General features: G+C 50.5%; 2 protein-coding genes across 23 annotated transcripts in view; one reads left to right on the top strand and one right to left on the bottom strand.

Annotated features, from left to right (window-relative positions):
• LOC101562603 (NADH-cytochrome b5 reductase 2) overlaps positions 1-9,299 on the top strand; it is a 9,755-nt gene extending 456 nt beyond the window's left edge. The window contains exons 2-9 of the mRNA XM_004647865.2: positions 381-524; positions 662-734; positions 2,888-2,994; positions 3,290-3,419; positions 3,970-4,053; positions 4,640-4,725; positions 5,928-6,027; positions 6,763-9,299. Coding sequence (XP_004647922.2) covers positions 381-524; positions 662-734; positions 2,888-2,994; positions 3,290-3,419; positions 3,970-4,053; positions 4,640-4,725; positions 5,928-6,027; positions 6,763-6,935 — 897 coding nt within the window. The 3' untranslated portion in view covers positions 6,936-9,299. The remainder of the gene's footprint in view (positions 1-380; positions 525-661; positions 735-2,887; positions 2,995-3,289; positions 3,420-3,969; positions 4,054-4,639; positions 4,726-5,927; positions 6,028-6,762) is intronic.
• Positions 9,300-9,593: 294 nt separating this feature from the next.
• Ppfibp2 (PPFIA binding protein 2) overlaps positions 9,594-20,759 on the bottom strand; it is a 148,678-nt gene continuing 137,512 nt past the window's right edge. For 4 of the 22 annotated variants that reach the window (XM_004647864.2, XM_023708155.1, XM_023708158.1 and 1 more), the window contains 9 exons: positions 17,773-17,923; positions 17,413-17,524; positions 17,080-17,168; positions 16,670-16,792; positions 15,463-15,588; positions 14,619-14,807; positions 13,359-13,535; positions 11,181-11,276; positions 9,606-10,011 (listed from right to left, as the gene is read on the bottom strand). In XM_004647864.2, the coding sequence (XP_004647921.2) occupies positions 9,940-10,011; positions 11,181-11,276; positions 13,359-13,535; positions 14,619-14,807; positions 15,463-15,588; positions 16,670-16,792; positions 17,080-17,168; positions 17,413-17,524; positions 17,773-17,923 (1,135 nt within the window). In that variant the 3' untranslated portion in view covers positions 9,606-9,939. Of the gene's footprint in view, positions 10,012-11,180; positions 11,277-12,780; positions 13,536-14,618; positions 14,808-15,462; positions 15,589-16,669; positions 16,793-17,079; positions 17,169-17,412; positions 17,525-17,772; positions 17,924-20,759 lie in introns of those variants that run through there. The other 18 variants (XM_023708141.1, XM_023708140.1, XM_023708139.1 and 15 more) reach the window with 14 other exon arrangements.

Below are 20,759 nucleotides of genomic sequence, written 5' to 3'. Positions count from 1 at the left end.
CTGGGGAGTGCAGAGGTGACCCTTACAGGCCCGCCCTCTCTAGTTCAGCTCAAGACTCAGGCCCGGTTCCTCATTGCTCCTTAGTAGCTCATCAACGCCTCTGAGGGGCCTCCCAGTGTCCACTTCCCCATAAAGGGAAGTGGGGCCTTGTCTGGCCCCGTCCCCGGCCTCTCTGATCCGCAGCTGACCCTGGCCTTTCACTCTGTCCCACGCGGGCTCCCTGCCTGATGGGTTGTTCGGTGCCCTTCCCTCTTCCCGTCTCCTCGGAGACATGGCCTGCATCTTCTGTGGCACTGGCAAAGGACGAGTAGCTGTGCTGGAGGGACACCCTGTCCAAGGATGGCGAGGCCTGAGTGCTCTGTTTATCTTGTTCCTGCCAGGACCCGTCCACGCTGCTGGCCATCACGGTCATTGGGGTTACAGTGATCCTGTTTGCCCTGAAGAGCATGAACACGCGGAGGAAAGACCTCATCACCTTAAAGGATCCTGACTCCAAGTACCCGCTGCCCCTGATTGAGAAAGAGGTAGTGGGACGGTGCAACTCCTCCACGCTTGATGGAAGAGAGGGAGAGGGAGGGAGGGAACGCTGGCTGGGGAGCAGAGGCACCCAAGGGGGGCTCCTGGATGCTGACAGCCACCGGTCTCTGGTTTGTTTTATCAGCAAATCAACCACAACACCCGGAGGTTCCGCTTTGGACTGCCCTCACTGGACCATGTCTTAGGGCTTCCTGTAGGTGAGCTGGCTCTTCACTGTCACCTCTAGGGCTACGCTTCTGGAAGCCAGGCACTCTGCTCCGTCAGAACACCGGTTTCCAACCTCCCAAGGCATGAAGGGAGATTGTATTCTTCCTGAATGCTGTGAGCCTGGGAAGATGGGGAGATGTACTTGGGGATGAGTTGCACCCTTTTTCATTGTTGTCCCACTTGGCTGACACAAAAGTGTTACCTCAAGAGCGTGGAAAAGAAGTTCCCTAGAGTCAGAATGTCTAAGTTCTCGTCTGAGGCTCCTTGCTGACCAACCCTACCCAAGTCCTCAACCTCTCTGATTTTCATCCCATGACATGGGATTTCCCAGGCCTGCCTGCTTACCTCAGCTGGGCTATTATGTGGGTAAAGTGACTGATGAATGTGAAAATTCAGAAAGTGCAGATCACTGTGCAGGAAGAGGCCTGGGGGCACTGATGTTTTCCTAGTCAGGAGAAAAGCCCAGAATGTGTAAGGGCGTGTAGGGGAGTCAGGTGTCCCACATGAGTTCCCTGCAGGGACCTCAGACCCACACAAAAGACAGTCATTGTGGATACCAGCTGCAGGAGCCCTAGAGTTTGTGGTGACCCCCTTTCTAGGCTATAGCTCTCTAGATAGCCAAGTTAGTCTTCGTGATGTGGAAAACCTTAGGACCCTGGGAAACCCAGCGTGTTCCTTCCCTCCTGGTGGAGTAGCCAGCATGGCCTGTTTGTCCTGTCTGCAAAAACCCTCCACCCTCAGTCTGCTGGAATTATGCACAGGACACCCAGGGGGCACTGAGCCTCCTCAAGGCTCCCTGGCTCCTTCTCTGTACTAGAGCACATGGGGTCTGGTGGTCTTCCAGTCCCTGCCTGGCAGGACATGTAACAGACTGAAAAACCTTGAGAAAAAGAATTTCTTAGCAACTGCTTGGACCCATGCTCTTCTCAGCCCTGGTGGAAGCCGTACAAGCTTAGTAGAGTAGAACAAGGTAGTATAATGGCTTATGGGAATGGCTGATGGGGGGACTTGGAGTTGCTGGTGTTAATTGCTTGGTTAGAAATGAGGCCAGAAGCATTAGTGGGACAACCCCATATTTCTGGGGACACTGCCAGGCCATGCCCAGGCTGGCTGCATCTGACAGAGCCCTTCTAGGTGCTGTGTTCCATGGGAACTCTTAGATGGAAGCTGCTGCAGGTGTGTGTCCCTGTGTGTCCTTGGGTGGGGCTCAGCCAAGCCATGGCCAGGCTTCAGGCCAAAGCGCTTGGACCTCAGATGTCAGGGCCTCCTCAAGGACTCTTGTTTGTGCTTCCCTTGAGCACCTCAAACCAGCTGCCCTTGTCCTCTGTCTCCTCTCCTTTTCTGTCTCTCTTAGCTGTGTATCCATACTCTGCCATCTGCTTTCCTGGGTATTCCAAGAGTCGGCCTCCTCATAAACTGGCACTGTGGCTTCCCTTGCCTCTAGCTCTTAGCATCTCTTGATGGCAGCTCCTGCCTTCATGTCGGATTGCCTTAGTCACCAAAGTCTCCATTTTAGATCCACCAGATACTTGAGCAACTCAGCCTGGCATGTGACCCCGGGGTTCTGTCAGCACCCATAGCTATCTGGCCTTATGATATCCACAGAAGTCTACACTGGAGGGGCAGAACTACATGCTTCAGACTTCACTGCTGCCCCTCAGCAAAGCCACAGACCAGGTCAATGCTGCTGCTTTGTTTGAATCATGGGTGTTTGGATCCTGAGGCCCCACGACCGCTATGAGCCTAACTCTGCTCTGTGCCAGGCACCAGGACACAAACAGGGCAGCTGTGACGGAATGACAGACCTCAGTTCAGGAGAAAATGAGTTTGTAAAGGCAACATATTTTTCTTTAAAAGGGAAACACTCTTCTTTGTCATTTTTAATGGTACCTCCCAGCTTTTGCTCTTCTTGTCTTAAGTCCCTGTTAAGATTCCTTAACAATATGACTGTAGTCATGCTAGCACATGGAGGTTCAAGGGCAGGCCTAGGACCCAAACATCCTGCCTTAGGGCTTCTTCCCTCCATCCCCTTGTGCCATCTTGCCAGTATTTGTCCCCTTCCCAAGGCTCAGTACTTGAGGGCATTCCTGGGTGGTACTTAGCTGGTCGTGTTCAGACTTACCATTTGATGCCCTTTCCGTAGGGAACTATATCCACCTCTTGGCCAAAATTAATGGTGACTTGGTGATCAGGGCATACACACCTGTCTCCAGTGATGATGACCGAGGCTTTGTGGACTTAATCATAAAGGTAAATAATGCCTATTGTGTCCAGCTGTCATGCACTCCTGAGCTTATTGAGGATGGTGGGGTTGGGGGCTGTGGCTTTGCCCTGAGGGGACTCCTGCCCCAGATGGGGCTTTCCAGAGATGTCATTTAATAACTGAGGTACAGTTAACCTTGTGATGTCTTAGGGGACAGCTTGCAGCAGCCATGAAAGCAGAGCGCTTTCCCTGCGTGGCACACTGTAGCAGATGCATTTGGTAGTTGTGCACAGCAGTGCCCATAAGTCACAGCGCATGCAAACACCCTGCCTTGTTTTTCAGATCTACTTCAAAAACGTACACCCTAAGTATCCCGAAGGGGGGAAGATGACTCAGTACTTGGAGAACATGCAAATTGGAGACACCATCCTTTTTCGAGGGCCGACTGGGCAACTGTTCTACCAAGGGCCAGGTACTGGTGGGATCACACTGGGTGTCCAGCTGGGAGGATGAAGACTCCTGCAGTGGCCTTCTTGTCCCAGAGCCCTGCTCAGCCCCCACATGGGCTTGTGCTTCAAGTCCTCATGCATGCATTCACCTGGATCAGTGTATCACTGCACTCCCTGTCCAGAAGATCCTAAGTTTCACTGGTGTGACCTCGTCACTGAGCTTGCAGGGTGAGAAGCAGCAGGGTGCTGTTGCCCACATTGATGAACTTGGCATGTATTCGTCCTTTACTCCCTCCTTCACTGCTGCAGGTGAGGCTCTTTATGAGCTTCAGCTTGCCTCTGTCCTCAGAAGAGAAGGCTTGGCAATTACCTGAGAAGGCCCAGGCTCCCGTCCCTGTGCCAGTGTACTGGGGTTGATGGAAAGAGCCACGGTGGCCTCCTCCTTGCCTTAAAACGGCACAGTCTTGTCAGAGGCGACCTGCCATCTACAGGTCCCAAGGGAAGTCAGTGATTTTTTGCAGGCTCCCTGACAAGAACTGCTGCAGAAGTTAGAAACATCCCCTGTGCTTCTAGGGAGAATTGCAATCAAACCGCACAAAACAAGCCCGTCTGAAAAAAAACTAGTTCAGCACCTGGGAATGATTGCTGGAGGCACAGGTAAGAGGTTCTTAGGGTTTCATCCAGTGACCTACAAGACTTTGCAGTTGCTGGGCCCTAGAAGGGGTGGCCTGAGTTACTCGTCTCTTAGCTGCACAGCCTAAGAACCTATCCTGAATCTGATGGTTTGCTGCTCCCCTTAGCTAATGTGGTGGCTGCCTGGGACTCAGGCTGTGTGGCCCGTCTGTGGTCTCTTTCATGTGCCTGGATCCAGTCCATACCAGACTCTCCCTGACCCTGGACAATGTCACCTGACTGGAGAGAATAACTTTGGCAGACATGCCCAGGGGGCCAGGTGCCATCATGGCCCCTTTAAAACCCATAGCATTTACTGACCACTAATACTTTTTGCAAAAGAGGATGCTGAAGATCTAAGGATTCTCTTCCCATCATGGGGAAATGAAACAGGGTTTTTGACTTACTGCTGTGATAGAAAGTAATCCCAAGGGGCCGGCCAAATAGCTCAGTGGATTAAAGCGCCTGCAAGCAGGCACAGGGGACAGGGGAAAGCTGTTGAGCTGCTGCAGGCTGGGGACTGTCGCATCAGAGACGCAGAAGGCCGGCCTGCCCAATTACTGTGTTCCAGGCATTACGCCCATGCTGCAGCTCATCCGCCACATCACCAAGAACCCCAATGACAGGACCCGAATGTCCCTCCTGTTTGCCAACCAGGTCAGTTCTGCCCTGTCAGCACCCGATTTGCAGCGGTGGGACAAAAAGTTCGCTGAGCAGGGCTCTGCATTCATCCTGCACCCACCAACTGCGCACGCACTGCCTGGGCGTGGGCTCGAAGCCAGACACTGAGCCCAGGCCCACGTTCCTGCTGGGAATGCCAGAGCAAGAAGGCTTGAGCTTAGGCTTTCTTTTTCCTTCCTAATTTCTTTCTCTTTTTTTCTCTGAGTATAAAAATCAAGTCAAAGATGCTCTCATGGAAATCTTGGGAAATATAAAAGAATATAAGTATTTTTTGTTTTATATATATGTGTGTGTGTGTGTGTGTGTGTGTGTATTGTCCACTATATGATATAGTGAATAATGCATACATGCAGTCCTCAGAAGAGAAAGCCTAGTGATTATCTCAGAAGGCGCAGGCTCCAGTCCTCGTGCCAATGTACTGGGGCCAATGGAGGAGGCCAACATGGCCTCTTCCCTGCCTTAAAACAGCACAGCTGTCTGATATATATATTTCAGTTAGCATATCCACACAGGATTTGCTTATTGATGCCCTGTATGTTCAGCACAGGCTTTGTCAAGTTGTACTATAGTTTACTAAATTTCTTTTGTTCAGGTTTTCCGTTTCCAGGTATAAATGATCAATGATGCAGTGATGAATTCTTGTGCCAGGGCCTTCCCACTTTTAGATTTCTTTTTAAACAGAAGCCCAGAAGTGGAATTGCTGGGGCAGGTGCCACACACATCTGTGTGCTCCCTTAGCCCGAGACAGTGGCCCTGGCTGTCTTTTCCCTGGCGAGGCTCAGTGCTGTTCTCCTTATCGCCCTCGCTCCCTCTTTCTGGCAAAACACCACGGCCTGCGCCAGCCTTCTCCCAGCTGGGTGCCCTATGCCCATGCCTAGTGTGGGCGGAGGAGGTGGGTGGGGAGACCCACATGGAGGCCATGGCCTGCAGGCCCCATGTCTCCAGGCAGTCCCCTCCCCATTAGACTCCTCGGCCTCCCAGATACTCACTGCAAAAGAGAGAAATAAGAGGCTTTGGTCTCCTGGAGCTCTGTGGCGTCCTCATCTGCCCTAGGAGTCTGCGGTGGGCACTTAGGCTGGGACAGCACAGCGTGGATGGTGTGTTGGCCAGCTGTGTGCTCGGTGTGGAGGATATGTGTGCTGCCCGTGAGTGGGGCTTTTCTAATATTCCTTTTCTAGACAGAGGAGGATATCCTGATGAGAAAGGAGCTTGAAGGAATTGCCAGTACTCATCCAGAGCAGTTCAGTGTGTGGTACACTCTGGACAGGCCTCCCTCAGGTACGAGCCCTTTGCCCTCACTTGCTGTGGATCAGCTCTAAGTCCTCATGGATTGGTTTGGCCTTTTTTTTCTTGGGGGGGGGGGATTAGGCCTGGGGTTATGGGTCCATATGGAAAGTGCAGGATTCGAGGGTGGGTCCGGGTGACCTGCTTGTAAGGAGGGTGAGAGAGGGCCGGTGTCTGATGTCTCAGCAGTGCTCCACGCACTGCACTGAACACCAAGAGAGACAGAGCCACTGGCTGCCTGAACACCTGTACCCCTGCAACCATCATACGCTGCATCTCTCCTGGCCACTGGTCCTTTCGCCTCTCACATCACTGCTTATAGCCACGCACCCATCACCACTCACCTTTTCTGGACCGCAGTGTTCCCATGCTGAGCCCCAGGCAGCGGAGCGTCGTTCCTATCTCGTCATACACCAAATTGACCAGCAGAGGGCATGCAACCCCACAAACACGACACCAGTTCACTCCCCTAACCACAGCTTGGGACACTTCACCAGGGTTCCTCACCCTCCTCAGTGCTTGGAGTCAGCACACAGGAGCATGGGCCCCTGAGTCTCAGCTGTGAGTGGGCACTCTGGAGTGAATGCTGCCAGAGGGCTGTCTGAGGCCCCACAGCTGCTTCTCACGGTTTTGTAGGGAATAGCAGGACAGACTTGTAAACCTCTGTAGGGCAGCCTGGCCCTTCCGCTCCAGTACCTCACAGTTACTTCCTGTTCTGCTTCATTTCAGGCTGGAATTACAGCTCTGGCTTTGTGACTGCCGACATGATCAGGGAGCACCTCCCTCCGCCTGGGAAGGCCACACTAATCCTGGTGTGTGGGCCCCAGGCTCTGGTCCACAAAGTTGCCCACCCAAGCCTGGGAAAGCTGGGTTATACGAAGGACATGATTTTCACCTACTAACACCTCTTGCGCTCTTCACAAGTTCCCAGGGTCTGTTCTGTTTCAGAGTGAATTTCGTTTCACCAGGTTAAACTGAGATGTTTGCAAAAGTGTCTTCTGACGCCTCCCCGGGAAGGCACGCTAGGCACCACTCTGTTGAGTGTGGACTGAAGAAGGCGTGGAGGCACCAGGAGAAAGGGCTTCTGAGGCCCGGCAGCTTGAAGGGTGGGAAAAGCTCCATTATTGTACCTTTCTCCATAGTTCAGTGAAATAAATTTAAGTTCTTAGTAGACAGCTCAGGACATGTGGCTCTGTGGGCCCTGCTGAGGTCAGGAGCCCATCGTGCTGTACTTGACAGTTGGCTTCTGTGTCATGGAGGTGGTCAGAATAGGCCACACTGGCCATGGTGCCAGAGCAGGATCCAGGTGGGGTCGCATCAACTGCCACTACCCTCTCTCTTGAACCCCTCTCCAGACAGCTCTGCTTTTAAAGCCAAACCTACAAGAGTCCTCAGGCCCCCTCCATGTATAGTCTTTCTTCTTTGTGGGATTCCTTGAAATGGGAATGGGAAGGTGGCTCTGGGGACTCCTTCTAGACCCTCCTCAGTTGTATACAGCAGATGGAAGCATGGAGTGCTTTTCTTCCCAGCATCCTCCTGGCCCCATCCCGGTATTAGGCTAGAAGTGGTTCTAATCAGAAGCATCTCAACTTAACATACAGCTCCCAGAAGCTCTGCCTTAGACCCTATCAACTGAACTCAAGTTATAAGATACAAGGCCCCACTGTCACCATCTTCAGGGCCAGGACAACATATCACTGCTTGGTTACCTGAGTGGGTATGGCCATTTTTGCAGATTTCATATAATTCTCAGAATAGACCAGCAACCCTGTGAGGATTTTGTGCTTCATGGTACACATGAGGAGCAAACTCAGACATTCGGCCACTGGGTATCAGAGCTGGTGTTGTGAAGTCATTCCGCCACTGGGTGTCAGAGCTGGTTTTAAATTCTAAGTTACTCACCCCCCCCCTTTTCACGAAAGCTGGCATAACAGCAGCAGTGTTTCAACTTGGTGCCACTGGTGTGTGTGTGTGTGTGTGTGTGTGTGTGTGTGTGTGTGTGAAGCAGAGTAGGAAGGGACAAAAGGAGCTGAAGAGATGGGCACATGACTCCATGGCTCCAGGGCGCTCTGCAGCACAGCTCCAACTTGAGGTCTTGCCCACAGGTGGCCAATGATGGTCTCATAGGACTGGGGTGTGGGGCAGCCAGGGACGGTGTGGCCAGCTTGCCTGCACCCACCTGTTCAGCACATCCACAAGGAATTCCCCGCTCTGCTGGGCATGAGCAAGATCCTGCCCTCAGATACTTTACAAAGATGCAGATCTGGCCATGCATTTTACCCTTCATTGCTTTTGTTCTGGTCCCCACCCCCAGCTACTTCCTGCCTCTGGGACCTACTCCAGGGGCCTGGCTTGTGAGATCTTTCTTGATTGGAAGCCTGACCAGATCAGTTTTCCTCCCCTGAGCCTCCCATTGTGACCTCAGTCTCTACCCCAGTGGCTCTCAAAAGGGGGCAAATTTGCCCCTCAGGGAATATTTGACAAAAAGTCTGGGCTCATTTCAGTTGTCACTACTGGAGGAGGGGTGCTACTCACACCTGGAGTGTGGAGGCCAACCATGCTAGTCAACAGGACCTTGATCCAGAAGCAGATGGGGGCTGGGAGTTGGGCCTGTTTCTCTCTGTACAGCCTACTACAGTCAGTAGTGGGTGCTCAGCGGGTTTGTGCTCAGGGAGAATATATGATAGGACAACACAAATTCAAGGCTTTTCAGAGTTCGGAGAACACAGCAGTGGGGCAGTTGAACTCTGGTTAGAAAAGGAATGAAGGTTCCCTGAGAGACATGGAAGAGGCAGTGCCTGTGCTGAGCCTTAACAGGTGGGATTGGGCTTCATGAAGGGGACTGGGGGAAATGACGTCACTGGGAGGGCGGGGCTGGAGCTGAGGCCTGAAGGGAGCAAAGGCCAAACACTGAGCTCAAAAAGGCTGAGGACAGTGAAGGGCCTGGGTGGCCATCTGTGAGGGCGCTGTAACTGAACTCTGACCAGAATGGGGCCAGGCATGACAGGATTAAGACTGTGCTTTGTGAAGGAAGCCTTAAGAGCACGGAGGAGAATTGAGGGGACCAGTTGGAAGAGTGAGGGACCTAAGAAAAGACCAGCTTCGGGAACCAGATGAGAGACAAAGCTGGAACTACAGTAGCCAGGCAGTGGGAGGAAGGAGGCACACTGAGGACTCGGGCGCCTCTCTCCCAGGTGGGAGAGAGCACAAAGCAGGCTTGAGTGGGAAAATGTCAAATTGTGGCGAGTTGGTGCCCAAGGGTCTTCCACTAGGGGGCGCCGTGTGAGTAGACATTACATTTCAGGCTGTGAGGGAAAAGGTGATGGGACTTCTGTTCACAGACTGAAGGAAGGACCAGCAGGTCCCTGCTGAAGGTAGGTGGAGGCAGCCAGGGCAGAGGGGAGGACTGTTCTCACCCTGCATCCTCTCACCTTGAATATATGTTTCCTTGAAGGCGGCTCTGAGAGACTCCCAGCTGTCATTTCACTCAACTGTTACCACAGAACATTCAGAACACAGTTGCAGAATGTTTTCTCCAGCAGCGGTTTTATGGACTAACAGCTCTTCCCCTTTGGCGTAGGAGCCTCCTGGTGCAGCACGAACCCTGGGCCTGTGTGCTGTATCTCACTGCTCGCCCCACAAGCGCCGCCTGCAGGCCTTGTATAAAAGTACAAAAGGTAGAAAGCTGCAGTGAAGAGCACGGCTGGGCTAGAAACACCTCGCGACACCAGGCGCCTCCTGGACACCCGCGCCAGTGCTCTGCTTTGTTCCAGCAGCACCCATGGCCGAGATGCCCTGGCATCCCCATCTGCAGCCCGGGCTCTGCAATGGCTGTGTGCCAGGTCCCCTGGGAGGCCAAGGCAGGGCCCCACACGCGCCTCTCTGGGCTCTCAGCCACAAAGAATGTCATCTCCAGTCATCAGAGTCAGGGGTAGTCAGGCGAGAATCATTCAGCAGCTGGTCCTGGCTCAGCAGGGTCTGAAAGGATATAGCCCAAGGGGCAGTTTAACACAGTCTGGAGCTGGGCCGCCCCTCCCCCCAACTGCAAGGGAAGCAGGGGACACTGGGCATGGCCTGAGTCTGACATTGGTGCCCTGCCTGTTCCTGGAGTCCCAGGGATCCCAAGCCTTGGCTCAGAATAAATAGAACTATTAAGATTAAAAAAAAAAACAAAAAACACCTGCTCATCTTAGAGGCCATTTGCTCTTTTAGAAAGCCACCAAAGGCCTCTTAGATCACAGGGAGGCAAGGCTGGGCAGAGACCTTTCATTGTGTAAGCCAAGAAAAGGAAAGATGCATTAAAGTGATCCTGCTTAGATTTGGGGAAACTGACCCTCAGAAAGGCTTCTAATGTGCCTTGAAAGATCATGAAGCAAAGTATAGTGCCCAGGCCTCAGTCCTGGGGACACAGCAGCTGCTACATTCAGGATGGAACTAAAGGGCCCCGGGACATCTTAAGTCTTGAAGACAGATCTGCTCTGTGGCTGGCCTTTTCCTGCCAGCTCTACCTAGGAGCCCTGCAGGGCAGACTTTATTCATCCAGCTCCGCAGATATTGAATCCAAAGCTCAGACAAGGAATGAGACACCTAGGGTGCCTAAGCCAGTAGAGCACAGCAGAAACTTCAACCAGGTCTGCCGCTCTCCAAAACTGCTGCTCTTCTCCCAAGACCATGGTGCCTCCTGTGGTCTGGCTGGTCTTCTGGGTCATGGCAGGATGCAGCCAGATTGCCTGTGATATCTGTGATGTCAGAGGCATGGCCTGGGACGTGCAGGAGTCTCGTGGCAGAGAGGATAGGTCAGAGATGAAGGTGGGGCTCTGATACTTCTAGAGCCTCTTGGTTTCCTCACCAGCTCAGACTAGGAAAAGGACCCAAGACCTAGGACGCTCTGGGAGGTTTCAACTTTGGGCCTGCAGCCCAGCAACAGGCCAGTGAAGAAGGCCCTGGGGCTGCATTCTGCCTGCAGGATGGACTCAGGCTGTGAGGCCAGCACCCAGGACCACCCTTGACCTTGTCCTGGTCTTCAACAACACCACACCAGGCTTTCTGATGAGATCGGGTGCATTCAGGGTGGTATGGCCGTAGACAACACGCCAGGCTTTCTGGACCCCCATGGCACCAACCCTACTGTGAGAATAGAGTCCTACCGTAAGACGGTGAATATCTTGAGAGAGGAGCCCTATCTGCGTCACAGTGCCTTCCGAAGGTGCCATCTGTAAAGTGGGCAGCAGCCTGGTCAGCACCTATGGGTACAGCTTGCGATCTGCAGACGGCATGCACACCCTATCCTGCTCAGGCCTGGCTTCTCCAGAGCATGCTTCCAGGCCTGAGGGGGTGACAGGAGCAGGGGGTACATGCTGCCTCTGTCCCTGAGGAAAGGCATCCAGGATCCCACACTGCATGCACATGGTCTCCTGATGTCCTGCTCGGCATCGACATTCAGGATACAGGAAGCAGCACGGAGGAAGAGCCAGGCAGAGGCTGTCCCTCAACACATGTTCAGTGTTCAGGCTGCTTTCTGGGAGCAAAAGGCAGCGGGGACGAAGGACAGAATCATAATGCCCAGGCACCAGCCCCAGACAGTGATGCCCCAGGACAGTGGCATTCTGGGGAAGATGCTGGGAGAGCTGGGGCCTCCTCACTACTCCAGCCCCCTTCCCTGCCCTCTTCCACAGGTAACATTGGAATGCTCCTTTTTTCTTGAGGATGTAGAAGCTTTGGATTTGGAAGATGTCAAAGATTAACTGTTTTACAGGTGGGAAAACAGAGGCCCATGAAAAGGAATGAGACTTGCCTGAGGATACCCAGAAAATTAGTGGCAAAACAATTCCATGCAGGGTTGGAAAACAGGTGCATGCAGTCTCTCACCAGGACATAAAAAATAATGGACAAAGCCTGGCCTGACCAGCTCCACCTCAGGAATCAGCCTTGAGGAGCCCCTGCAGACTGTGGCCCTGGGGTGTCAGGACCAAACTGCTGCTGGCTGGCAAGTTTGTGCCTGCTTCTCTCAGCAGTTAGACCTCAGGGAAAGTGGAAGCCAGAGGTAATAGGCCAAGCCTCAGGCTGCTGATGACAGGAATCTGAGCATCACCTCTGACTGGGACAGAATCAGAGCCCCTGCGAGGCTTTTGGCCTTGCCGTGCTGTCAGATGGTTAGGACATTGCTGTTATTCTTCAGATGAGGCCCAAGGGACCCTGTGGAGCCAGGAGCTGCCCTGGGGTGACCGGGAATGACTGGCACAGATGAGCGTCTCTCTCAGTCTCCAGCCAGACAGGGCCCATCTGGAGGGTCCATTATCAGCTACTCAGCCTCTGAATCAAAAGGCCAGATCTTTAAAAAAACATTTTTTTTTTTTTTTTTGAAGAGGCCAGATCTGTTCCAGCCCTGCTGCCAGCACAGAAGGCCCAGCCTACAATAGCTCCCGAAGCTGGCAAAACATGTGAAGGACCAGGGTCTTGCTGGCACGGCTGCCCTGTGGCCCACCCGCTTGAGGGGTTCCTGCTACTGAAGCGGAAACCAGCTCTGGGGTCTGCATGATGGATGTGGCCTCCAGTCGGGATATGCGTGAGACCCAAGGTTCCCTTCTACTTCACAGTGAGAGGCGGGGCCTGAGGACAGCAGGAAGGAGAGGGTCCCCCCTTGTCCACCCCCCTTGGTGAATCCTGTGTGCGTCTGGCCAAGCACCTACACTGTCGTCAGTAGGACTCCATCTCCAGCTGTGCCCAGCTCTCTTCTCCAACAGGATTAAAGATAGGTTACACTGTTTGCTTTCTACATAAATATTTTTATTACCAGAAAGAAGCGACCACCTCTGTAGTAAGGCACACCCCAATTACACTGTCACTATGGCAGAAATCCCTGCTGCTCGACTCCTCAGCCAAGACACTGTGGCCCAAAGGCCTAAGGCACTTGAATTTTCCCTCAGCTGGAGCCCAGCGTGGTGCCTGAAAGCTGAGCCGCTGGGGCTTGTACCAGAGAGTCCCTGGACCTGGGTCCAAGTTCTCGTGCTGGAGATGGACTTTGATGATAATTAAAAAAACGGAAAAGCACCTTGAAGTGTCTTTCCTCCTGGGTCCACCTCTGCCAACTGTCCCCAAGCCTGGCCCCTTTGCAGAGGTCTTAACTCCAGCTCCTGGCTGCCAGCAGGGTGTGAAGAGAGACCGGCCCCAGGGCACAGAATCATCGCCACATTGTTCGCTGTGAGCCATGCACAGGTGCAGGGGATGGATGAGGTGCAGTTACGTGGCAGCACACGTGGTGTTACTGTGAGCGCTCAGGTACACACAGAAGCCAGGTGACAAGGGCATCAGCTAACGGGTCCCACCTGGTCCAGCCCATCCAGTTCAGGGCTGTCAAGGGGACTGAGGCCCCGGTAGCCACTGTAGACCCTTTGACTGTCATTGACTGCATCACTTGGTTCCATGGGGCAAATGTAGTCTGTTGATTCATCAAATTTCTTTTTTCTCATGTTTCCAAAATGTGAAAATCCTAGTTTCCTAGGCTAAAACACAGAAGATGCAAGGTTATGGGAAGATGACTAGCAAGCCAGTGTACACATTTGACTGACAGTATATTTAAGAGCAGACCTAGGAACAATGCAATGAGGAAAATACTATAAAATGAAACCACACAGAGCTCCTAGAGCAGTTTCTATACTGAGGAAAGGTCAACTGGCGAGTAATCTTGAAGGAAGAGCTGTTCCTAAGACGGCCTGAAACCCATTTCCTGCTGCTCCGCCAGCAACTCCCTCAGTTTCCCAGATGGTCAGGGATCCTAATGCATACCACAGGGTACAGGATGCATCCCGGGCTGAGCACAGAGGAGTCGCCTCTTCCCAGGTGCTGACACCACATGGGGAGCACTGCCCGGTGCCACAGAATCACGCCAGCCACCCTGGGCTGGTCTTCCTCCTGGCCCAAGCTGTACCCAGCACTGCTTCTCCTAGATGCTCCCCACCTGCACTTACTGTCCTGCTCCCCCAGGGAAGGAGGTCTGCGTTCTGTGTTTGTGTTTAGCTGGACCTGAGGCTCTGGGCTGGCCCGTTGGGAATGGGGTCAGCCATGGACATTGTCTGAGGAGAGGTTTGCTCAGGCAGATCTTTATGGGATTCAGGGAGCCTAGGGAGTGGTGCTGGTGCATGGATGACCTCAGGGTCTCTGGATCGCTGCGCACTGACCACCTCACAGAACAAGGCAAGCAGGCACCCCTGCCGAGTGGTACACACCCTGTACCAGCAGGACCACTTTGACTATGCCCCATGGTGCTACGGCATGCAGATGGACCGAACCAAAGGGAGCCCAGGCCCAGAACTTAGCTATTTTGCCAGATGAATAATGACAGCACTGGGGCAGAGGACAAGCTCCCTGCTGTCCAAGAAGAGATACTTCCCACACACGGCTTCTGGATACACAAACCCACACTCTCTTCCTTGACTCGAGATAAACTAAGAATGGCCTAGCAATGATGCATAACCACAGGGCCAAACTCTCACATGGAAGCTGGTTGTGCCCCCTCCTCCATGCTGAATACACAAGTGCCAGGAGGCAGCACCTCTGGACCACACAGAAAGGGTCTGGAAACTCACCCGCACTTTGGCTGTGGTAGTCAGTGGGGTGTAAGCTGGTGATGCCATTTTATCTCGCTTTTCCTGTTCAGCCTCAGGACCAATCAGGGCATTGAATTTGGTGGTCAGGTGGCGCCTGAGAAGTGTCTTCTGTGGTGGGATATTGAGGAGCATAGCCAAGGTGTCCCCGGTGAAGCGTGGCTCCAGGATCTAAGAAGAAACCACAAAAAAAACCTAGTCAGCAGGCAATGAGAAATGAACTTCCTGGGCCTAAGTGACTCCAGAGCAAGGGCGGAAGCACCACCACTTGTGTATCCTACACCCTCTCCCTCCCAGGCTCAAAGTGAGGCCTGGCTCTGAGGAGACATTAGCACATTTGTTCTCTGCCACTTCATCTTCACAGATCAGCAGAGAAGCAGGATCTCTTTGATAAGGGCTAGATGACATCTAAGCCACTGCCTCCACATTTCCCCTCTGGCTTTGTCACTTGAAAGATCTGAGTGGTGATAAGAATCATATCGTAGCAAGCAGGAAATTGCATTTGATGTCTTCCCCCTCACTTCCCCATGCTGCTCTGGGAACAGAAGGAGCTGCCATTTTCAGGAATGACTCTCATACACAACTGCATCCCAGAATCCTCTGGGTCTGAAGCTGAGGAAATCCTTCCAGAGGCCATCTTAATTTCATGAGTTACATTAATTCTCAACCACATGTTACAAAAATTTTTTGTCTGAGGCTTCAAATTATGTAAGAAGTTCAGGTGAAGTATTTTATTTTTTCACTAGCATTAATATTTGTTTCTTAGGAAATTAATTTCTGAACAACCCAGTGTGTCCCCGCTGCAGGTGGCCTACTCCAGACTCACAATAAGACCACCATGGACGCCACTCCCTCGAAGGTTTGGTGCATATTCTGCCAGGTCCACAGATCGCAACCACTCCATCACCCTGTGGTTGGACCACTGCACAACTTCTGAAGGGGAAAGGTTACTCTATGAGAGAAAGAAAGAAAAATTTCACTGACTAGTCAGAACCTACAGCTAATCCTACCCAGATCCCTTACCACAAGAGTGGATCCTTATAGTTACCCAAGCTACGCAGGCCACCTGCTTGAAAGCCTTCCCAGTCCCAAGTAACAGCTCTCACTGAATCTTGGAGGGTCTTTGACACAGAGATATCTGAACTCATAATCTTGTTACTCTAATTTTCAGCCTAATTTGGGGGTAGGGAGGAATAAATCAAGGTATATAGGTGTTTATTCAGGGATTCAACAGAATTGAGAGTTGTGAGTGAAGTATTTATGGAAAAAAAACCTTTCTGGTGTGGCTGAACATTTTAGTGGAGCACAAATGAAGATATGTGTGCAGAAGCACTGTCACATGGCATCACAGTCTCCACAATGCTCATGTCTGGGACTGACACAGAAAAGTATACAACATATATTTGTCCAATAGCAAGAGACTAAGAGATGTAGGCCACAGGGAAGAGCTGTTCAGTGTGTCTGGACGTGGAGTTGGAAGAGGAGGTGGGATGTGACTTACCACCCTTCAGTCCGGGAAGGACCCAGTAAGAACTCTGAGGTCCACGCAATACTGTCAGGCACTGTCCAGGATTTGGGGTGCTGTGTTTGTCTGAATTTCATGAGTACTGTGTACCTGGGTTGGAAGTTTGCTAATGTTTTATCTACAAGCAGGGAAACTGTTCTGAACTATCTGGCTCCTGAAGGGCTCCTTGTACCTCCTCTGACTCTTCTCTGCCTACCCTGACACCATCTTTCCATTTTGCCTTTCCTTTTTCTCTGCTTCATTCATCCCACTTCTCATCTCCTATGATCACTTTGTTCCCCCTGCCCTCTAGCCCATAGTAATCGTCTGCCTAAGCAAAGGTGGGAAGGCATAAGGTTAGTGGTTACCATGGTTCAGGCAACAGGGCTGTTCTGGGTACCAGAATCCCAAGAACCACGATCTGAAATGCAGCTATGCTGTGATGCTGTCATTCTTACTTTCTCATTTGCAACATTTCAGGTGTCACGGCTTGGGGCAGGACACCCGCATGGCTGCCCTCTGCCCTTACCTCATCAGCTGGCCTCCGATGCAGGCAGTGAGGATTGAACTTGTTGACATGCAGCACGTGAATGGCACATTTGATGCTGAGATGATGGAGTTGGCTAGTGACTTTTAAGAAGAGTAGATCATTCTGCAAAAGAAAAGTTTTAGCTGATGAACCACAGCTTCCAAAGTGACAAAAGACCCACAGAGGTTCTTCCCCAATCAAACAGCTAAATCTTTCATATGCCATAAAGCTCCACACAGACACACTGACAGATTCTTCTCTTAGCACCATAGTTTATAGTTCACTATTTGGGACCTCTTATGTGACAACCAATATATTTTAAGGCTTTAAGAATCTGAGGGAGGAAGTAGAGTCAAGTTCAAAATGGCCACCACAGGCACAACTGAAATATTTAAAGGGAAAATCCTCACCACAGTTAGGTATTGAAGCATTCGTCCATCCACTCTGGATTCGTGAAATTGGTCTTTGTATTGGGGTAAGCCAATATCATCAAGCCACCCTACAAATATAGAAGGAGTAGACACATTAGGATTCATGAGAATAGGAGAATGTAGATGCCAAGGGAAAAAAAAAAAAACCAGCAAACTAGACTTTGGGCTCCAGTTTTATTCCTCAGAGATTTAGTAATCCATCTGCCTTTCACAAGCAGACATCTGTTTTTGAGGCACGCATTCAATAAGGAAATTCTTTCTACCTTTCGGACTCACTAGAAACATACTTAATCTGTATATGTCTGTACTTACTTGTCACCCAAATATGGTCTAGCAGTGCAGACTTCTCCTCCTGCTTGGTGTTGATGGCTTTTACAGCTAAAACCAGCTTCTTCCTATGGAGAGGGTGCTTGATGCCTAGCTCCTGAAATTAAAAGATTAAGACCAGATGTGAAATTTTGGCAGGCAATGTGGTCCTTCCTCAGAGGATGTCATGTTGGGATGGAGAAGCTCTGAGAGGGTAGAAGCGGATCCCTTGGGATGCCAGCTACAGAGGGAATGACTGTCAGCCCTCCCTTCTTCCTTCATTGGGGGGACAGCTACACCCTGCACACTGGTCCCATGCATTGGTCTGGGGAGAAATGGGAGCCTCGTCTCATGCCTGGCTCTTACCTTCTCCATGTCTTGAGGCGTAGCTGTCAGCAACGTGTGACCAGATGTCACCCACTGCCTGGCAAAGATCACGTACTGAGCCAGGCCAAAGTCCTCCAGCCATGCACAGACCCGCTCTGTGTTCCACTGGGCAAAAGGAGCATTGGGATCACTGGGAAGCAAGGAAATAGTGTATTCCTATTAGCAGACAGCCGGGGGCTCTGCCTATAATAAAGTCCCCCATGAAAGGAACTTTTAAACAAACAAGCCAGTTGATCACAGGATGCAGTTGAACGCAATTTTGCAGCTACCCAGTCAAGTGAAGGCCACTCCTCCATCTCCTTAACAGCATAGTCTGAGTTTCAATCCAGCCACTTAGAGCTTGGGGCAGCCTGCATGATCCCAGGAAAGTGCTTGCTCACCCTGCAACCACATGCACAGCCATGTGCCACTGCCCAGGGCATGGCCCACTAAGACAAACATCCCAGTGAAATCACTTTGTCCACAGATTTAACGCTGTTATTAGTACAACTAAGTGGGAGGGCCAGTTCTCTAACATGAAAACCAAAAACAATACCAAAAAAAACCCCAAATAAAAAACCTTCTTCTAATCAACAACAGCCAATACCTATTTACTAACAAAATACTAGGGGCATTCACATTAAAATCAATATAAAGGCAATACAGATTTTTACTAGTACATATTAATAACACTAGTCTGAGAGCTGTGTAAAGAAAAGTGATAAAGGGGCTGGTGAGATGGCTCAGTGGACTAAAGCACCTACTTAGAACAAGCTAAGCTAAGCAAAACACAGGGACCGCGGTTCAATCCCCAGCACCACATGCCAGCCAGGCCCGCCCCCTGGTGGGCTGAGCTGGCCACACACACACTAAATAAACAAATAAATAAATAAATATTTAAAAAAAAAAAAGAAAAGTGATAAAAATAAATAAAGCTATTAGAAAGCTGCAATCATAGGAAAACAATTATCTTTAGGTGTGATGACTGCTACCTAGAAAACCCAAGAAAGCTTAGTAAGGTGGCTGGTAATATAATATACTTACATGCATATACATACAACATCAATCTAACACATGAAAATCAACATGTATTATTCATGCACAAATACTAATGTATTCCACTCATAGCAGCCAAAGTTACAAATTGTCAGGTTTAAGAATTACACATTCTGAGCAAGGCATGGGTGTGCCTGGGAGACTGGGCATGGGGATCTGGGGACAGTGAGCTGATGTGGCAGCTATAAATCCTAACTGAGCAAGATGGGCAAAGTCATGAATAAATGAAGGACGAGGTCACGTTTCCACACAGGCACACTAGGCACTCACTAAGAGCCACCCGTTCTTAGACATCAATTTTTCATTTAAAATGTTAAGCTTACTAACACTCTAAGAAACCCAGTGGAAGGGCCGGCTAGATAGCTCAGCTGACTAAAGCATCCGCTTAGGCAGAGTGCAGAGGCCAAGGTTTGGTCCCCCAGGGCCATGCAGGCTCCGCCCCGAGGGCGCGCTGAGATGGCAATTGAGACTGGGTGTGGTGGTGTGTGCCTGTAATCCCAGCACTTGGGAGGGTGAAAACAGGAGGATCACTATGAGTCTGATCTGGGTAGTGAGACCCTGTAGACGCTGTACTAAATACAAAAGAACCCCAATGGAATCTTTGTGGGGATGGACAAAGCAACTTCAGGTTCATTTTTAAAAGTAAATGGGGGTTATAGAATATGGAGAAATAGGTATTCTAAAAGATTCTTTTCCCCCAAATTCAGAAGTCTCTTTGTATCCCCGCGGGATTGCTTCCAGGACCCCTTCTTATCCCAAAGCCTGAAGACACTCAAGTCCCTTACACCAAATGAACAGCACTTACACTAAGCCTACGCATGTCCTCCACACCACATCATCTCTAGATTATGCACATGCTACCTAACACAAGTGCAACCTAAATAGCTGTTAGGAAACAAGGACAAGAACAAAATTCTATATCATCTTCAACCTCAGTTGAACCTGGATTTGTGGCATAGATCGGACAGAGGCTGACTGCACCCTTCACGGAGAAGAACAAAAGAAAAGTAGTGCTGAACGCCTGAGCTATTTCTAGTGAGGGAATTCCTTAGAGGGCCCAAACGGCAGGAAGCACCATTCTAGAACAAGTGCCAGAGAGGGCACTACCCTGAGGCAGATGCTGACCACTTCTGCCCTGGAGCCCATGTTTTACTGGTTCCTGAATAGGTGCAGGCCCAGGTTTCACAAGGACTAGAACTTATAAAGTTTACGGTGTCCTCTTCAGAGGACTATACAATTTGGCCAGGTGTTACGGTGCCTGGCTATAATCTCAGCACTCTTGGGGGTGCTGAGGCAAGAGGATCACAAATTCCCACCTTTAGCCTGGGCAATCTTTTTGTGACTTCACAGAATATTATCTCAGAATAAAAATAAGAAAAGTGCAAAGGCTTTGGGTTCAACCCCCAATACCACAGAAAGTATAAAACTGGAACATAAAATTAGTGAAAACTCAGAATGAGAAGACAAAAAATTACAAATTTAACCAACCTCCCCCAAAAATCACAAAATAGAGAAAAAAATTTTTTTATTAATCCCTATATATACATCTATAGTTCTTTTTTACTCTCATCTTTTGAGTGATATTCTTTGACTTCTTCGTGTGTCCACAATTGATTTAGTCTTTCTTCTCGGACAAGTGTCAAGTTTTTTATTTTTTATTCTATGCATTTAGTTCAAGGTCTACAGGGTCTCACTACACAGATCAGACATGTACTGATCCTCCTGTTTTCAGCCTCCCAAGTGCTGGGATTATAGCATGTGTCACTATGCCCCGTCTAATTTCTTTTTTTTTTTTAATTAGGAGAGTTTTTTTAAAAAAAACTGTGGCCTCACAATTTATAATTGGCATTGCCATGCATGCTCTTAGAGTCATTGCTTAAAATATAGGGAAATCACTATTCAAGTGTCTTCTATATATGAGTAGTAAAACT

Source organism: Octodon degus, unplaced genomic scaffold (assembly GCF_000260255.1).
Source record: "Octodon degus isolate 3935 unplaced genomic scaffold, OctDeg1.0 scaffold00334, whole genome shotgun sequence".
Lineage (NCBI taxonomy): Eukaryota > Metazoa > Chordata > Mammalia > Rodentia > Octodontidae > Octodon > Octodon degus.
Note: the sequence above shows the minus strand (reverse complement) of the source record. Positions and strands in the feature narration are given on the sequence as shown.